The sequence below is a fragment of the Pezoporus occidentalis genome, unplaced genomic scaffold (assembly GCF_034315485.1).
Source record: "Pezoporus occidentalis ecotype Australia unplaced genomic scaffold, CSIRO_AGI_Poc_V1 ctg70, whole genome shotgun sequence".
In the NCBI taxonomy this organism is placed as follows: domain Eukaryota; kingdom Metazoa; phylum Chordata; class Aves; order Psittaciformes; family Psittacidae; genus Pezoporus; species Pezoporus occidentalis.
In genome coordinates this window covers 3,904,115-3,919,188 of record NW_026916053.1, presented here as the reverse complement: position 1 = coordinate 3,919,188, position 15,074 = coordinate 3,904,115, and the positions used below count along the sequence as shown (strand labels likewise).

Here is a 15,074-nt window from a genome sequence, read left to right as displayed (position 1 = left end):
AACTGCGGGGTTTTAGCTCTTTCCCCTTTTCCTTCGGTAAATACTGACCCCCCCCATCGGCAAAACCAAACGGGGTTACGAGAGGGGCTGAACCGTGTCCCTCCTCACCTGATAGCAGAGACCGCAACACTTGCGGAGCCCCTGCGCCTCCAGCTTCCATGGGTTTGCGAGCAGAAGAGTCTCGCTCTGCTTTTTCAGGATTAGAATTGAACATTATATTCCTATCTAAAGAATTTAATGAATAAAGAGGAATCGGTGTTGTTACAGCTTGATTTAACTCTGTTGCATAGGGCTGAGGTCATGATGTAACTGAAAGAAAGGACCAGAGTCAGTTACAGAAATAGAATCTCAGACTGGTGTGGGTTGGAAGGGACCTTAAATCATCTAATTCCAACCGATCCACATCTTCCACTAGACAAGTGTGCAAGAAACTCAAAATAGATCATTAAAACGGTGGTTATTTCAGTCAAAATAAGAGGACTCATGACTCATTTCAGGAATATCAAGGGAGCCAGCAGAAGAGCATTACAAAATCATCCAGGTGATTCTGTGGCTGGCAGCAGCATGGATGCAGACACAACAAAACCTGAGGTCAGCAAAGGACCGAGGAGCTTCTGCCCAGGCTCACCAAGGTCATACACAACCCTGGGGAAGGCGCCAGCGTCTGGGTACCAAACTGCACCAGGTACAGGATGCAGGTGCAGGGCAGGCATCTCCCCTCTGCTCCTGTAAATGCTCACTGAAATCAAGCCTTTAGCAGACTGATGTTTACCTAACTCACTCATTCTTCTTCTAACATGAATACCTTGCAGGTCCCTAGCAGTCAGCTACTTAAATCAAGAGGGGTAACTGCATTACCGAGTTGAACTTCAGGGAGTCAAATAGCAAAGAGGTTCCTTATGCCCCATAGAGAACTCCAGAAGAAGGCTGCCAGGGCTGACCAAAGCAAGAATCATACTTTGCCCTTTGCTTCAGCATTTCTTCCTCAGAGAGATCTACCCCAAAATGCCCTTGGCACAGTCACACAGACCTGCTGCCAGCTGAGAAAAGCAATACAAGCTTTGCTACAAGTGGAAACTGAGAGGAACCATGTGTAGTAACCACAGGGCTTAACCTCCATCCAGTAGTAAGCTTTCCGCCCTTTATTTGGACAGGAAACTGGAAACTATAAAGTATTTTTATTCACTCTGCTACTGTGCCCGTTTCCAGAAGAGGGAGCCAAGGCATGGGAAAACGCAGCCAAAAATCAAAGGCATTGTTCAACGTGGGGGGTTTTAAACAGTGTGTATGCTTGGAGTTAATTCAAGGCAGGAGGGGACCTGAGTCCTGATGTAACTACACAAGTGAAATGCATGTCATAAACTCAGAAACGAACTAAAGAAGTCTTGGGCATGGGACAGTAATCACATCTACAGACAACTTACTAACTCGAACCCCTGCATGAGTTACTACTACGCTAAGTCTCACTGCTGTGGGATGCAAGACACAACAGCAGCTGCTAACTTACCAAAATAAGGATGCAGTTTGGAAATCAAGCACAGTGCAGCTTTCTTTAGCTATTGTACTCTTCAGTTCCTCTCCCTGTACCATTCAGTATCACCTCCCCAGTTAACAGCTGCTTTAACTAATTTGCATCTCACATCAGCAGCAAGTTTTACTGTCCAAAATAGCTGCAGCTAAAAAAAGCATTTGAGTGTAGCATCTCTTGCATGCACATAAATAAGAAATAAAACCACAGATTGCATCATTTTCTGGAAGCAAACCTCCCACTGAGCCAATTAAATGGGAAATGGAATTAGTTCAGAAGACAGGTGCAAGAGCACAATCTCCTACCATTTTTCCTGTGTTCAACTTAATCTGTATGAAGATTCAACCACACAAAAAGATTATTGGGTTAATATATGAGCTGAATTATCACTGGAGCTTATCCACATAATAGTTGAAGATTTTATGAAGCACACCTCAAGACCAAATCCTGAAGGAGTGTGAAAGGAGAAAGAGGCTCACGGGTTCCCGAAGAGTCAACTGTCTCCTGAAAGGCCAGTCCAAGTGCAGCCTGAAAGCCTCCTGCTAACCAAGAGCAGTTTCAATGTGACTTGTTCAGTCTGAAGAAAACAAGTGTGGTTTCTAGTACTAAATAACACAACCTTGCAAAATCACTGCAGACAACTATATGCTGAAAACAAGCAAATGATCAGAGGTTCACAAATGGAGACTGCTTTTAAATAAACAGCAGCTCCCACGCAGGAGTTCCCCCAAGTGGGTGAGAAATAGCAGCATGTTGCTGGAATCCCCATTTGATGAATACATCAATGTGCCCCCCAGAAGAGGTAGTTTGGGTGATCTCACCCTCAATTTTATCATATGAAGGCAGGAGGGGATAGGAAATGAATAAAAAATCACTTCTAGCACCTCAACACATCCATTGAGAAGCACAAATCCTTTGGAGGGTGCTGTTCATCAGCTTTTGTGTTTTGTCCCTGCTCAGCTGAGCACTCGAAGCAGTGAGCTGATAACTGGACTAGGAACATCGAGCACGGCTGGGGACACTGTTGCTCACACAACAGCCACAGACCCAACTTGTCCCTTTTCATCAAGAACATGACAGTACGAGCAGATACTGACCAGTTACAGCACTTCCGGATGGAAGAGACACCTGCAGAGCAGGCCAGAGCCCAACTCAACTTGCTAAAGGTAGATTTATGGCAACATATGACTCCATATCCTTCTCTATTTTTTGAGGTAAGCACCTCCAGGATGCTTTCAGCTGTGGCTGACAGCAGGAGGCCCTGTTACCCGTGAAGATAACACACACAGGATCACACTCCAACTCAATTTAATAAGCTTCTTAACAAACTTGGACAGAAAGTGGTTTGAAATAAGTTGAGCAACACTCATCTACTAGTCAAGGATTCTTTTGAAGTAATGCTTTTAAGCTTATACTCAAGCATACAAAGCAAAGTTTACAAATTAAAACCAGTAAAACCATCCTAGAATAATGTAATGGCTTCCCCTATATGTACAAGGAGAGGAAAGGAGACAGAGTTCTTTCCAGGTAATTTCACACATCTTAAATGCTACATAAGTGCTCTCCACATTCATTTCAATTTTTCTTTTAGTGCGGGTGGAAGAAGCTGAAAGTGATTCAATGAAATCACCTTACAGAGAGAGCGGTACTTCACCTGGTTTCAAGCAGTATATGTTTGCCTCTTCAAAAGTCTTGAGAAGAAATGCTTTACTTAAAATGCTGATAGCTTCTGTGCAGCAGCCTCTGTTTTCCAGCTATATAAAATTAAAGAGTTTGGTAAGTACTTCTCAGAAAGTATGACCAATCTTCATGGAAACCTATTATATCCCCCCCCTTCACTAATGACTCCATTGTACAACAGGAGCAGCCACGGTTTAGCTTAGATTTGACAGGCAGAACAAGACATAGCAACAGCAAAGATGACCGTTATTAAGGAGGTGATAGGTTTTGCAAACAGAGATTTGGAGCCTAAACCACACTGGACACAGAGCCTTTCTACAGTGGCATTTAAGACAGGGTATTTTACAACCCAACTGTTTTTGTGTCTTAATGAAAGAAATCATATTTGCTTTCAACAAGAGAAAGATTGAGGAGAGGGAGGAATGACTGTAGTGTACAATGTTTCATTACCAGGTTTGCCACTGTTGAGTCTGGAACAAACCCTCTTATAAAAGTTATTCTCATGTTGATCTAAATTAAGTGGAACAAAAGATGTACTTTTTTTACACTAAAGCAAACGGATCCAAGTGGTGTTTAATAGTATTTGTTAAAGTGGTTATCTAACAAAAATGGGTTAGCAAAATCCCATTCATTAGTAGTCACCAAAGAAGACACTTCTCATGCATATGACAAAAGTTCATTCGTGTACTGAGACGTCTGTTTACTGTGTACAATATTTCCATAAATTATAATGTTTCACAGCCCCTACCATTCAAGAATATTTCAAACAGATTATATATTATATTTGTATATGCAAACTATTTTATATACACTAATATAAAGATCCTTAGAAGTACCAATATCACTACCTTTATGCTTTCTCTAAAATGCATAGCTTTCGAATATTTTCTTGCAGTTACCAAAAACTTTACAGATTAAAGCTGCTTATCAATGTGGCATGTTCATAAAAACAAAGGGAAATAGTTCTATGCTAATTTGATAGTAAACCCCTTAAAAAACAGGTGCCTTTTATAATGGGAAAAAAACCCAAACCCAAACCCAACACCACAAGCTAGTGAGAATTCAAGTAATCTATGCTCAATCTGTGTCCAAAGACTGTAAGAAATTAATGCAGCGTTCTAGAAGTACAGTGAACTTCTCAACCAGGACTCTAATACTGCATTTCTCATGGAGAAAAATGCCACAAAAATGCTCCACTTTCCACTTCAACCAGGACAAGCTTTAGATGACATTTACCACCACCCCCCGTGTCGGAACAGAGGAAAAGCTGATCAGTTCTATACAAAGAAATTAAGAGCTATTCCAGTTTTGTTTCTGCGGTTTGTTATTAAACAAAGTTATATTAAACCATACAGTTTCTCACAAACTAAAAGTCACACATGGTTTTCAGACATCAACCGACTTGAAAAAAGGAAAAAAAGAAGAAAATAAACTTAAGAAAATAAAGTAAAATTAAAAAAAAAAAAAAAAAGAAGGGAAAAAATAAAAAACCCAACAAACAAAACAAACCCACAACTGTTAAAAGTCTGGTGTTAGAATAACCAGCCTGGGTGAAGGCTGTTGTAGTTGGGGGGCTACTGTCAGCTTCTTCTGTATAAACTTGAAGATCTCCATACCACAAATGCCTCAAAGTGGAGAACAGAATGATCAGGAAGAAACGGGAACAAGTAATTTTGTTATATCCACCATCTAGCTTAACCTTGGCGCTCCAAAACTCTAATAGCTGCTTAACAAACAACGGCTTCCCCCCCCACCCAGAAAATAGCTCCACAAGTAAACAGTGTTCACAGTAATGCAATCAGTAACAGGTTTTGTTAGATCCCGTTAAATCAGGTGTATCTGCAAAGCTTTATACAGTTTAATGCGTAAGTATTCCAGTAAAATTAAGTGAAAACTAAGTTTCATTTCTACAGGGTAATATCTACCATACAAGACTAGATTATGTACAGTATGGGACCGGTGTGACAACTGCCTGCGTTCCATGATGTTAAGCTATTTCACCCACCAGTTTAGTCTTTGTTTAACTGAATCTGTAATAACTTGATATACAGACCTAAAAACCTAGAGATTGATTTGGCAAGATTAGTGCTTACTACCACTGGACATACCCCAGTGCTGCAAAACTAAGTCGACCAGAGCATCCCATACCCAGAAGATTACAATTTGTTGACTTGAAAGTCTGGACTTCACATGTAAAACATTAAAACTATAATCCTAAGTGGAGTGAGGACAGTCATTAAACAAATACAGGTGAAGACGAACTGCATCTCTTCAGAAAGGTATGGAAGAATTGAAAAAGAAACAAGGAAATTTCTGGTTTTAGACAGCCCGGCTCTGCTCAGCTCAAGGCAAAACCAGCCCAAGTAGCTCTAAAACTACGATTCTTACTCAGCAAGCACAAAGGCAGATCCTGCACAAGATGATGCATCAGAGGCTTCAACAAGCACCCCTCCCCTCCACCGGATTTCCTAACACAAGATGTCTTTGAGCTTACAAACATCCAGCAGCCTTCAAAGCTTTTGTAGCCTGCTGGAATCAGTGCAGTGTCCACAGCTGCAAAGTGAATGTAGTGGGGAAAGGGCCCTGTTAAGAAAAACCCACTAATGCCTCTGGGGGCCATTTTGGTCATTAGTGAAAATGAAGGAAAAGAAACTTCTTTCCAACAATACTCCTCCTGAAAAGATGGGTCACTGATCCATTATGAATACAGCTCTCACCATATAAAGCACCAGAAAAGTCAGAAACAAGGAAAACAAAAACAAAATAATTCCTTAAATTATGATTTACAAGTTTGTACACTATTTCCTAAGCAAAACATTGACCTTACTGCAAAGTTTATAGATGAAAACTTGACCAGTTACTTTGAAGGGGAATGTGTATCTGTCTATAACTTAAAGGTAGAAAATATTCACTGTTCTATATACACATTTCAAACAGGAAACAGTTAAACTGAACTGAATAGTTGCCAATATAACACCGTGTTAACTCGCTGGCCACTAAACTAGGCATCAGTAGCCAATTAGAAAGTTTTGAGTTCTGTACTTCTAAAAATGCTCTTGTTCCTGTCCTGTTCACTTGGTTTTTAAAAAGGTATTATAGTGCATAGCCTAAGTCAGACTTTCAAAGAGATACAGCGCCTTTCAATGCAGTTTTTGCAGCATTTAAAAGGGACTTTTCTCCCTTCAAATTCGATGTTCATTGAAAAATCTGAATTGAGTGCTGTACTGTAGTAAAAATATTTCAGTCACAGACTGATATAAATGTATACTGTGCAGTACTAGGATTGTTTGATGTCCATCTGCACACGTTTTACTTGGGTTCTTCAATCGTCCCCTTGCTGAGGTCTGTCATTTTGGGGTATTTCACTTTCTTCTGGTCCAGCTCATTCTGAGCCCACAGTAGTAGTTTCAGCAATTTTGCCAACTTGGGTGTTGATTCACGATTTTCATAGTCTAGAACAGCTTGATTAACCTCACTCCATACCTGGAAAAGAAATACTGGAGTTCAGTAACAGCCTTTGTATGATTAACACTGCTAATGTCACAAAGACATTGCAAAGATCACACCTAGTGTGCTAATTCCTCAGGACAAAGCTCCTCAGACTATGAGCGTGGAGAAAACAAGAGAGCCAAGTAGTTGAACACTTCATGTTTTTTGAATCTTGCTTAAGAAATACTTCTGTTCTTTTGTAACCATTAGATACATTATTTTTCTAAATATATCAACAATATCTGGACATTATTTTCATCACACATTAATAAAAGACATTGATTTCCTTTTGCAAAAGGACTACCTTCTGTCGCTGCATCATGTTAAGCAAGTCTCCAAATGGTGATTCTTCAGGATTATCAAAGGCAAGCAAAGCCAGCGTGCGCTCCATTTCTGTCAGGCATTCCCTGCTCTCCTCCCCTTGCTCTGCTAATTGGGTCTGAGCAAATTCCAGAGCTGCTTCTGTCTCACGCTGCCGAATCAGCTCAATCAAATGCTGCTGCTACATAAGGAAGATACAGCAATATTAGCTAAAGAAATTAAATCTTCATTATGTCAAGGCTGTAATATTCAGACACTAGTGCGAAACTGGAGGCAAACACTAATCCATACTTTAATAGTTTGAGGTCAGTTGTTCTTAATGTGCGAGAAAAGCAGCAGACATGTCTCAAAAATCTGCTCAAAAAGGCAACCTGATGCTTCTGAATAACATGTTTTGAAAAGAAGCATTACTCAAATGCCCTGATTTCAGTTGGAATAGAGTTAATTTTCATTTTAGCAGCTGGTACAGGGCTGTGTTTTGGTTTTAGTCTGAGAATAATATTGATAACACACTGCTTTTTCAGTTGTTGCAAAGTAGAGCTACTAAAATTCAAGCTAACAGTAACTGAAGTTGGTTAAGCCACAGACCATAGCTACTGTTGTAAGTTTTCATGTTGCTAATTGTATATAATAGTTCCTGCACCATGCCACAAAGTCTCCTATCGCTACAGAACCATGCCAAGAACAAACACTTGAAACTGCATCTATGTTCTGTCACACAAACCTCCCAACACGCTGCTAAAGTCTGCACTGCTCTCAACAAACTCTAAAACAAAGTTTGCCACTTGTCCTTACCTGCAAATGAAAGTAAAGATATCTGTTTGTATCTAGCAATTCTGGATGGAGGCTGTTTATTAATGCAATGGCTTCTTGGATCTGTCCCTTCAATATCATTTCTCGAATCTTTATTCTTTCATCCAGAGTTTCTAAATCAACACTGGGTTCAATTCCCGACTCCATTCGAAATTTCTCTGCTGCTTCTTTAAAGCCCTCTGAAATAGAAACATTTTACCTATAAAACACATTTCCTTCAACACTTAAGTATCAGTTTAAATGAAGAGACTTGAGTACTGCTTGTTCATTTGGGGTTTTTAAAGATTAAATCCAAACTGCTACTAAATTCTTCTCTATTTAAATAAGCATTCATCCAACAGACATCTAACAGGACATAATTCATTCTTAATTCATGTGCCTTCTCTAAAGATGCATGCAACTTGTAATCCCACACCTCTTAACTTGAAAGTCTGCTTTATACTTAGAGCAATGTGCTTATTCCAAAGTGGGATTTCCAAGATTTGGGCACTTTTGCTTCACCCTCCAGCCCCCAAATCTGTTTCTACAGCCCTAGCAGTATTAACAGCAGAACACTGCTTTCTTATACTATAAAGTACTACACAAGTACTGTAACTATACTTTTTAAAAGTTAGAACAGCTATTTCACATGCAAAGTCATGTTTTCATATACACAAAAATGATTTATACCACCCACTGAGATGCTCTTCCTTCAAACCAGAGGCTTTACCTACACACCAGTGTAAACAGGGTGTAGATGGGACACAAATGCCTCCACCCAGGCAACAGCTTAGTCTCCTGGTATGTATCATAATTGCTAAGGACAATTTCCGAGGAGTTTTGATTGTTCTAAGTATAAAGCTAGGCAATGTGCTGTAGGGGTTAATATTTCTGGTCTCAAGCTGTTTTGTCAACAGTGCCCTTTTAAGAGTTTATCTTCCCAGCCAGTTAAAACTTGTTTCTGATAGCTCTGTACAGCTTTCAGAGTGTTATTTAACAAATGCAACAAACCTTGAAGTCTGTTTGAAGGCACAAAAAAAGGACATCATACAAAACCAGGTTGTGTTTCTTTACAGCATTCCAGAAAACACTCTTTTCTATATCTTTTAGCAGAGGAGTTAAGGTTTATGAATGTTACTTCTATTACATGGTAACGGCTCAGAACCTAAATCTTGGTCAGTTTACACAAGAGCAGTTGTACATTTCTAAGAGCAGCCAACAGCAATCACCAAGTCCTCAAAGCTCTTGATTTCACTCAATTGAGTGGTACATTCCAGCCAAAACTGCCTTGAGAAAGTAAGTGACATTTGTTCAAGAGCCTCCTAAGCATCACTACTCACTGTTACCTGTAACAAGGTAGTTCATGATAAGGCGGTTCATGTCTGCTCTCTGGATATGCAAGTTATTAAGTTTTTCCATCCATTCATCTTTTGTGATTTCATCAGGTTTTTCTGTATAACTCATCCTGGACTCTTACTACAAGAAAAGAAAAGCATCTCATTTAACAGAATTTAAGCAGCAGTGAGTTTAATGTGTGTAAGCACCGTGTTACTACCATCTTTGTATCTTTTTAATGAGATCTTCTAAACTAATAAACCAAATGAGAGCCTTTTATCTCAAACCACAATTTTATATGTTCCTCCTCCTCGTTCCTGCACACCTTCACATCTACCAGCCAGTCTCTAAAGCTGCTTTCATCAGTCATCAGAATAAAACATTCAAATACCATCTTCTTTTGCTTATTCCAACTAAACCTTGGTTGGAATTCATACAGGACACACACCACTGTGTGAAAAAGTTAATCAAAGAGTTTGACAGCTAGCCAGAAAAAAAGCGTAGCAAACTTCTAAAGCAAAGCCTATGTATGCAGGATTTGCTTTGAAGTGTTCCCCAAAACTTAGTCTGGGCAGCTCCATACTTTGTACAGCTACAAAACTACACACTACATTACCCAATGTACAACTAAAGACTTACGCTTAGCTTTGCTGTCCCCAAAAGTGCTCCTGTCAATGGTACTATTAAAATGTTATCTCACAGTATTTCTCTAGACATTTATTACCCGATTGGTAAGCAAAGCGCTTTGCTAAACCCGGTATTTAACCACTGCTACCGCCAAGTCACGATCACGGGGCAGCGAAAGGGGAGGAGAGGCGGCAACAACAACAGCAACAGGCACCGCCACCCCTCGCAGGCAAACACGAGCGGCAGCGCGCCTTCCCATCACCAGCCGCTTCCAACAGGTTCTTCCTTCTCTCAACTACCGCCAAACCCCCACCGCGCCCGGGTGAACCGGCCGGCTGGAGGCCCCATCAACCCGGGGCCCGCCGAGGAGCCGATCGGGCCCCGGCTCCGCATTCACACCGCTCCCAACCCAACCCACGCGGCGGGGAACTGGGCTCCCGCCACAACGGGCTGTGGCGACCCGAAACACAAGGGACGTTCACCCGCTGGGGGACCCCGACCTTCCTCCGCCGCCTCGCAACCCCCGGCCCGCCGAGCCGCTGGCCCTCCACGGGGCCCGTGACACCGAAGCGCTCGGCCGCGCTCGCCACAGGCCCAGCGCTTCCCCACCACCCGCAGCAGGCGGCAGCGGTTTGAACCGCGGGGCCACGGGAAGGGCCCCGGCAGCCCCCGTCCCCCCGAGGGCAGGCGCGGACCGCCCGGCGCCATCTTACCGAGCGCGCCGCGGTGCCGGCTCCGACGCACAAACACGGGGCCTCCAGCACCTCCGCCAGGCCGCTGGCGCGGATCTCGCGAGAGCCGTCCTCTCGGCCAATCAGCAAGAAGATGTAACCATAGAGGCGGCCCGCGGGAGGGATTGTACACCCGTCCGTGTGGAGCCACCCCGCCGGGGGTACCATAGAGACGGCGCAGCGGTGGCGGCGCGTCAGAGCCGCGGAGGCCGGGGTGGGATGTGTCCGGTCCTGCTGCAGGATGGCAGCAGGATGGCAGCAGGAGGGGTGCTGTGCCGCTCAGGCGCAGCCCTGCGGCAGCGCTAGCCCGCGGGATCGCGGTCACTGGAGGCCGATGCGCGCAGCGGGGGAGAGGGCCAGGTCTCGTTCCTTACCCACCATCCCTCGCGGCCGCAGGGCAGGCGGCTGGGCCGGGCCTGTGCTGCTTCCACTTGCGGTCACGACCACCTTCAGCAGGAGCTCCCACGACTGCTCGGTGGATCACGTCCCTGCCTGGCACGTTAATAATGGCCCTCGGTGGGAGGGGGACGACAACCGGCAGTAACAACCGAGGCAGAAATTGATGCTTTCGTTGGTTTGGTCCCTGCTTCGGTGCACCGGCAGCCTGTGTGAGCACCTACACGGACACAGCAGGGTCCTCAGGACCAAAACAGTTGTTCTAGAGCCTTCCTTGGCAAGGGCTGGCCATTTGAGCTGGGGCTGCTGTGACAGAGTTGGCCCTGTCACGATAGTGGGAACGGAGGAGAGTCTGCTGCAAGTCACGGCTAGTAAAGTTCCACCGGTTTCCACATCGATATGAACTGAGGGCTGTGGTTTGTGATCTCTGACAGAATTTGTCTTGGCTGCCGAGGAGAGTTAATAAACTGACTATGGTTAAACCCAGTGGGGTTTGTGACTCAAAGCACTCCACAGCAAACAAGAATGCACCTCGGTTTGTGTGTTAACATGGACAGTGGGCAGAAGACGTACAACTTTTATTTTGCAAATGAAACTGCTCATAAAAATGTAATTTCACTTACAGATAATTTTAAATCAGAAACTCATTTCTATTAGCTATGCTTCAGCTTTGCCCTTTTCACTCATTTTCCACTCTTGTTTTTGTAACTGCCCAATAAAGCACAACCAAAACAAAGCCAGTCAAACTCACTTTGATTACAGTTGTTCTTAGATTGAAACCAAGAAAATCCGCAATGAAATGACTTTATTATTTTAACTTACCTCCCCAAGCAAAGCACCAAGTTTATAAACAACACAAAATGGTGGTCAAAGGACTTCAAATATTTAGTAACAGATGCTATTAGCTGTGACAAAGCACACTACAGCTGGCAAGTATCCCTGTTGATTGGAGAGGGCTCTTCCTCAGGCTTTACCCTAAAAGCTAATCTCAATTAATTTGACTTGTTGGGAAATATAAACCAGTGGGCTTGCAAAGCTGGCTTTGCCTTAGTTTGGTTCTTGTTAGCTCCTCCCTAAAAGGTGGAGTTTCTCACGAGACTTCCATAAAGAGGGAGAGAGGGTAAAGGTGCCCTTCTCCAGGAGGGGTTCCTGACTTGTCAATAGAGGGAGACATACCCCTAACAAGAGAGGAGGCAACAGAGCGTAGTTCATAGCCACGATTGCTGTTTACAGGTAACAAATAGGTATCATTGTTTTCTAGTAAGTAGAGTAATGTAATGAATAAGTAAGGTAAAAATGTGTGAGCTGCTGTTTGGTTTCATGCTTGACTGTGAGGTGCTGGTACATGGTTTTCCAGAAGCTGAGAAGTCCAACCAACTGCAACAGAGGTTTCCTTTTCCTCCTTTGTTCTTCCTGAGCTAACAAAGAGTAAGAATGGGCTGAAAGCAGCTCCTGAGTTGTGGGCTTGCTTGTCATGAAGTACAGTTTGTTGTTTGGGATTTTCCTTATATTTGTAGGAGTTGGCATTTCTTCTGACCATAATGTTAACAAAAAGAAGTTTGCAGTGTTTCTGAGCAGAATATGGTGGCCAGATGCATTCTCTTCCTTTAATATGCTGTCCCTAGTTTTTTGATGTTTCTGTTAACATCAAATTTTGGAAACTGGCCTTTCATTTGAGAGAAAAGGAGTTAAAACAACTTCAGTTGCAACAACCACATTCCGTGTTACTATAGTAGTGTTTTCTTACTGAGTCTGAAAACAAAGTGACTTTCTAATGCATGAATTGTTTTTATGCAGTTAAATACTGCTAAATAGTACTACTGGTAGTGACACCTTTTTTTGATGGCATCATTAGCCCAATGTGATAAAATCCTCAGTATATTAAAAAACCTTATAGAGCTGTTATGCCTTTATCTTGATACAGGCCTTTTGTTTCTCTGCTAATGCTCTGGGTGTAATGAAATCTCTGCATGTTTGGGGGACTGAGCAGTATTCTTGAGTAATAAATGACACATTTACACAACCCCTGATAGAAAGCTGCCTTGTGACCTTCTGTATTTCCCTCTTTAACTTGTATCTCACTGAATAAATGTTTGATCATTCCATGTATAATACCCATGGCTGTCTTTAATGTAGATGAATGCTTTTATTCCCTCTGCTTCATAACTTGGAATACTTAAGGATTTGGAAATACCAATCTTGCATGGCTTTTCTTTGTTAAGATTTACAAAATTAAGAAGGGAGTAGGAAGATACAAAGCTTGCAGCAATTCCTACATTATTCCCTCTTTTCCTAGCACTAGCACCTGATTCTGTTAAAAACCCCTCACATTCTCCCCAGATTTGGAACCAAACCTGTCTTTTATTACTTGGGGAAAACCTTGCAGGATACTTCTGAGTACAAAGTTAGATTAAAATGTCTGGAAATAAACTACTTTGTTCTCAGGAAATTATCCTATGGTTTCAATATGCCACAATCTTATAAGAATCTTACGGTAATGAGGGCAGGTATAACATGAAAAGTGGAATTTTTGGGTAAGACTACAAAATCGAGATGAAAGACTACAAAATCGAGATGAAAAGAAAAGTAACTACTGTAATTCAGCACAATTTCTAGATTTTTTTACATGAGTTAGGGTTTGACAAACCCTAATCTCAGAATGCCATTTTGATGACTGGTATTTGGAGTTGAGTGAATTCCAACCCAAGATCAGTAATTCCTGGAGCACTCACAAAAATCCCTGCAGAAAAAGGCACGGGGGGGGGGGAGGGGATGGAGTTTACCTGGAACTGGAGGTAAAAAATATCTGCAAGTTTCTGTCTGATGACAGGGCATTGCTTTATTTCTGTGAATAATATTAACCCTCAGTAAGGTGTTTCTCTGTGTTCATTCAGTCTTTGCAACAAATGAAATATCAGGAGCCTTGGAGAATCAAGGACCCAGAACGTACACTACTTTGACATCTGACATATCTGTTTTGAGTGCTGTGCTGAACTCCAGGGATGGAGGCCTTTTTCCATAAAGAAGGAGGTAGAACTGAGGCACAACCAACAGAAATCGGTCTCTTCTGACCTAAAATGATCAAGTATCTGTTAAAAATACCAGAGATGGAGAGAACTTGCTCATTTGTTTCCCTCTTCCTACTCTTTTCATGGGCTACCTCTGTCTCTAGTTTTTACCTGGCTGCTGAAATTTGCTCACCAGAACATTCAGTGAGGAAGAATTGAGAGAAGGGGTGAGTGTTAAAGTAAGTATTATGTTGAAGCGCTTTGCATCTTCAAAAACTGGAGACGGTTGCTGTCTTGGTGAAGGGAAAGGTGTGTGTGAGAGCAGAAATGACAACCCAGATCTAAGGGGACCATCTCTTTCATGGAAAGTTAGTGCCGAGGGAGTTATTGATGCCTCAGCATAAGCTTTTGCTGTGTTTAAGGAAAGGCGGACAAGGTGCTTACTAGACTTTTTTAGAAGCTGATTGATAGTCATTAATCTCTATTAAGATTTCCCAGCAGTGTTTTCAGTTCAAACCAGTTAGACTATCATCATGTTATATGTGAGGAGGCCTAAAACAAAATAAAAGCTACTTCTGCTTTGCTGCCAGGACAGTGCAGATTCAGGGCAGTAACCCAGGAGTAAACGTCCTAAATTAAGGGAAATGAGGCTTTTACAGGAAAAAATATTGGGAAGGGAAAAAACTTGAGGTGCTAATGGTACCCTTAGCAGGTGTTTAGTCAGCAAAGGTAGATAACTCTGACTTGGTCTTGAAATTGTAATGTGGTTTGGATGGTATTCACTGGGTGTGCAAAGTGAATCAGTATTATGTTAAGATGGTGTAAGCCTCTTGCCAAATATATGTAAGGGGAACGTAATACCTGTTTCACTGCTGGATCCCCTTATCGCGGGCATCCCCTTTTCACTTGTGGTGTGCAATTCCATGTTTTGCATGCTCCCTTTCCCTTGGTGTGTAATTCCTGGGTTTGAGCACTCCCTACATGTTAAATTTGTCCATTAACAACATGTTTTAGCTTTTGCCAGGGCATAAATCACAGTGCAGCTTGATCTACCAAAACATAAGGTATTTCCCTTCCATGTGCTTTTCGTTTATTGTACCTGCAGAATGAAAATCAAACTCTGCTTGTGTCTTGTACTTTTGCACAGCAATCCATTGGCGGGGCAGG

General features: G+C 42.3%; 1 protein-coding gene and 1 long non-coding RNA gene across 2 annotated transcripts; one reads left to right on the top strand and one right to left on the bottom strand.

The window, feature by feature from the left end:
* Window positions 1-2,819: 2,819 nt before the first annotated feature.
* GID8 (GID complex subunit 8 homolog) lies at window positions 2,820-10,642 on the bottom strand. Its single transcript, XM_062642339.1, has 5 exons — window positions 10,486-10,642; window positions 9,157-9,286; window positions 7,814-8,010; window positions 7,002-7,199; window positions 2,820-6,691 (listed from the first exon to the last, which is right to left on the bottom strand). Exons 2-5 carry the CDS (start codon window positions 9,272-9,274, stop codon window positions 6,518-6,520), a joined length of 687 nt encoding a protein of 228 aa, XP_062498323.1. The 5' UTR covers window positions 9,275-9,286; window positions 10,486-10,642; the 3' UTR covers window positions 2,820-6,517.
* Window positions 10,643-11,922: 1,280 nt separating this feature from the next.
* On the top strand, window positions 11,923-13,925 carry LOC134175771 (uncharacterized). Its single transcript, XR_009969138.1, has 2 exons — window positions 11,923-12,132; window positions 13,794-13,925. It is a non-coding gene; the product is annotated as an uncharacterized LOC134175771 (long non-coding RNA).
* The last annotated feature ends 1,149 nt before the right edge of the window (window positions 13,926-15,074 follow it).

Bases quoted from the DNA above. Each gene is read 5' to 3' on its own strand.
- GID8 (XM_062642339.1), bottom strand. From the start codon at position 9,274: ATGAGTTATACAGAAAAACCTGATGAAATCACAAAAGATGAATGGATG. The intron at 7,200-7,813 runs GTAAGGACAAGT...TTCCTTATGTAG, and splicing joins ATCTTTACTTTCATTTGCAG to CAGCAGCATTTGATTGAGCT. The intron at 6,692-7,001 runs GTAGTCCTTTTG...TTTCTTTTCCAG, and splicing joins ACATGATGCAGCGACAGAAG to GTATGGAGTGAGGTTAATCA.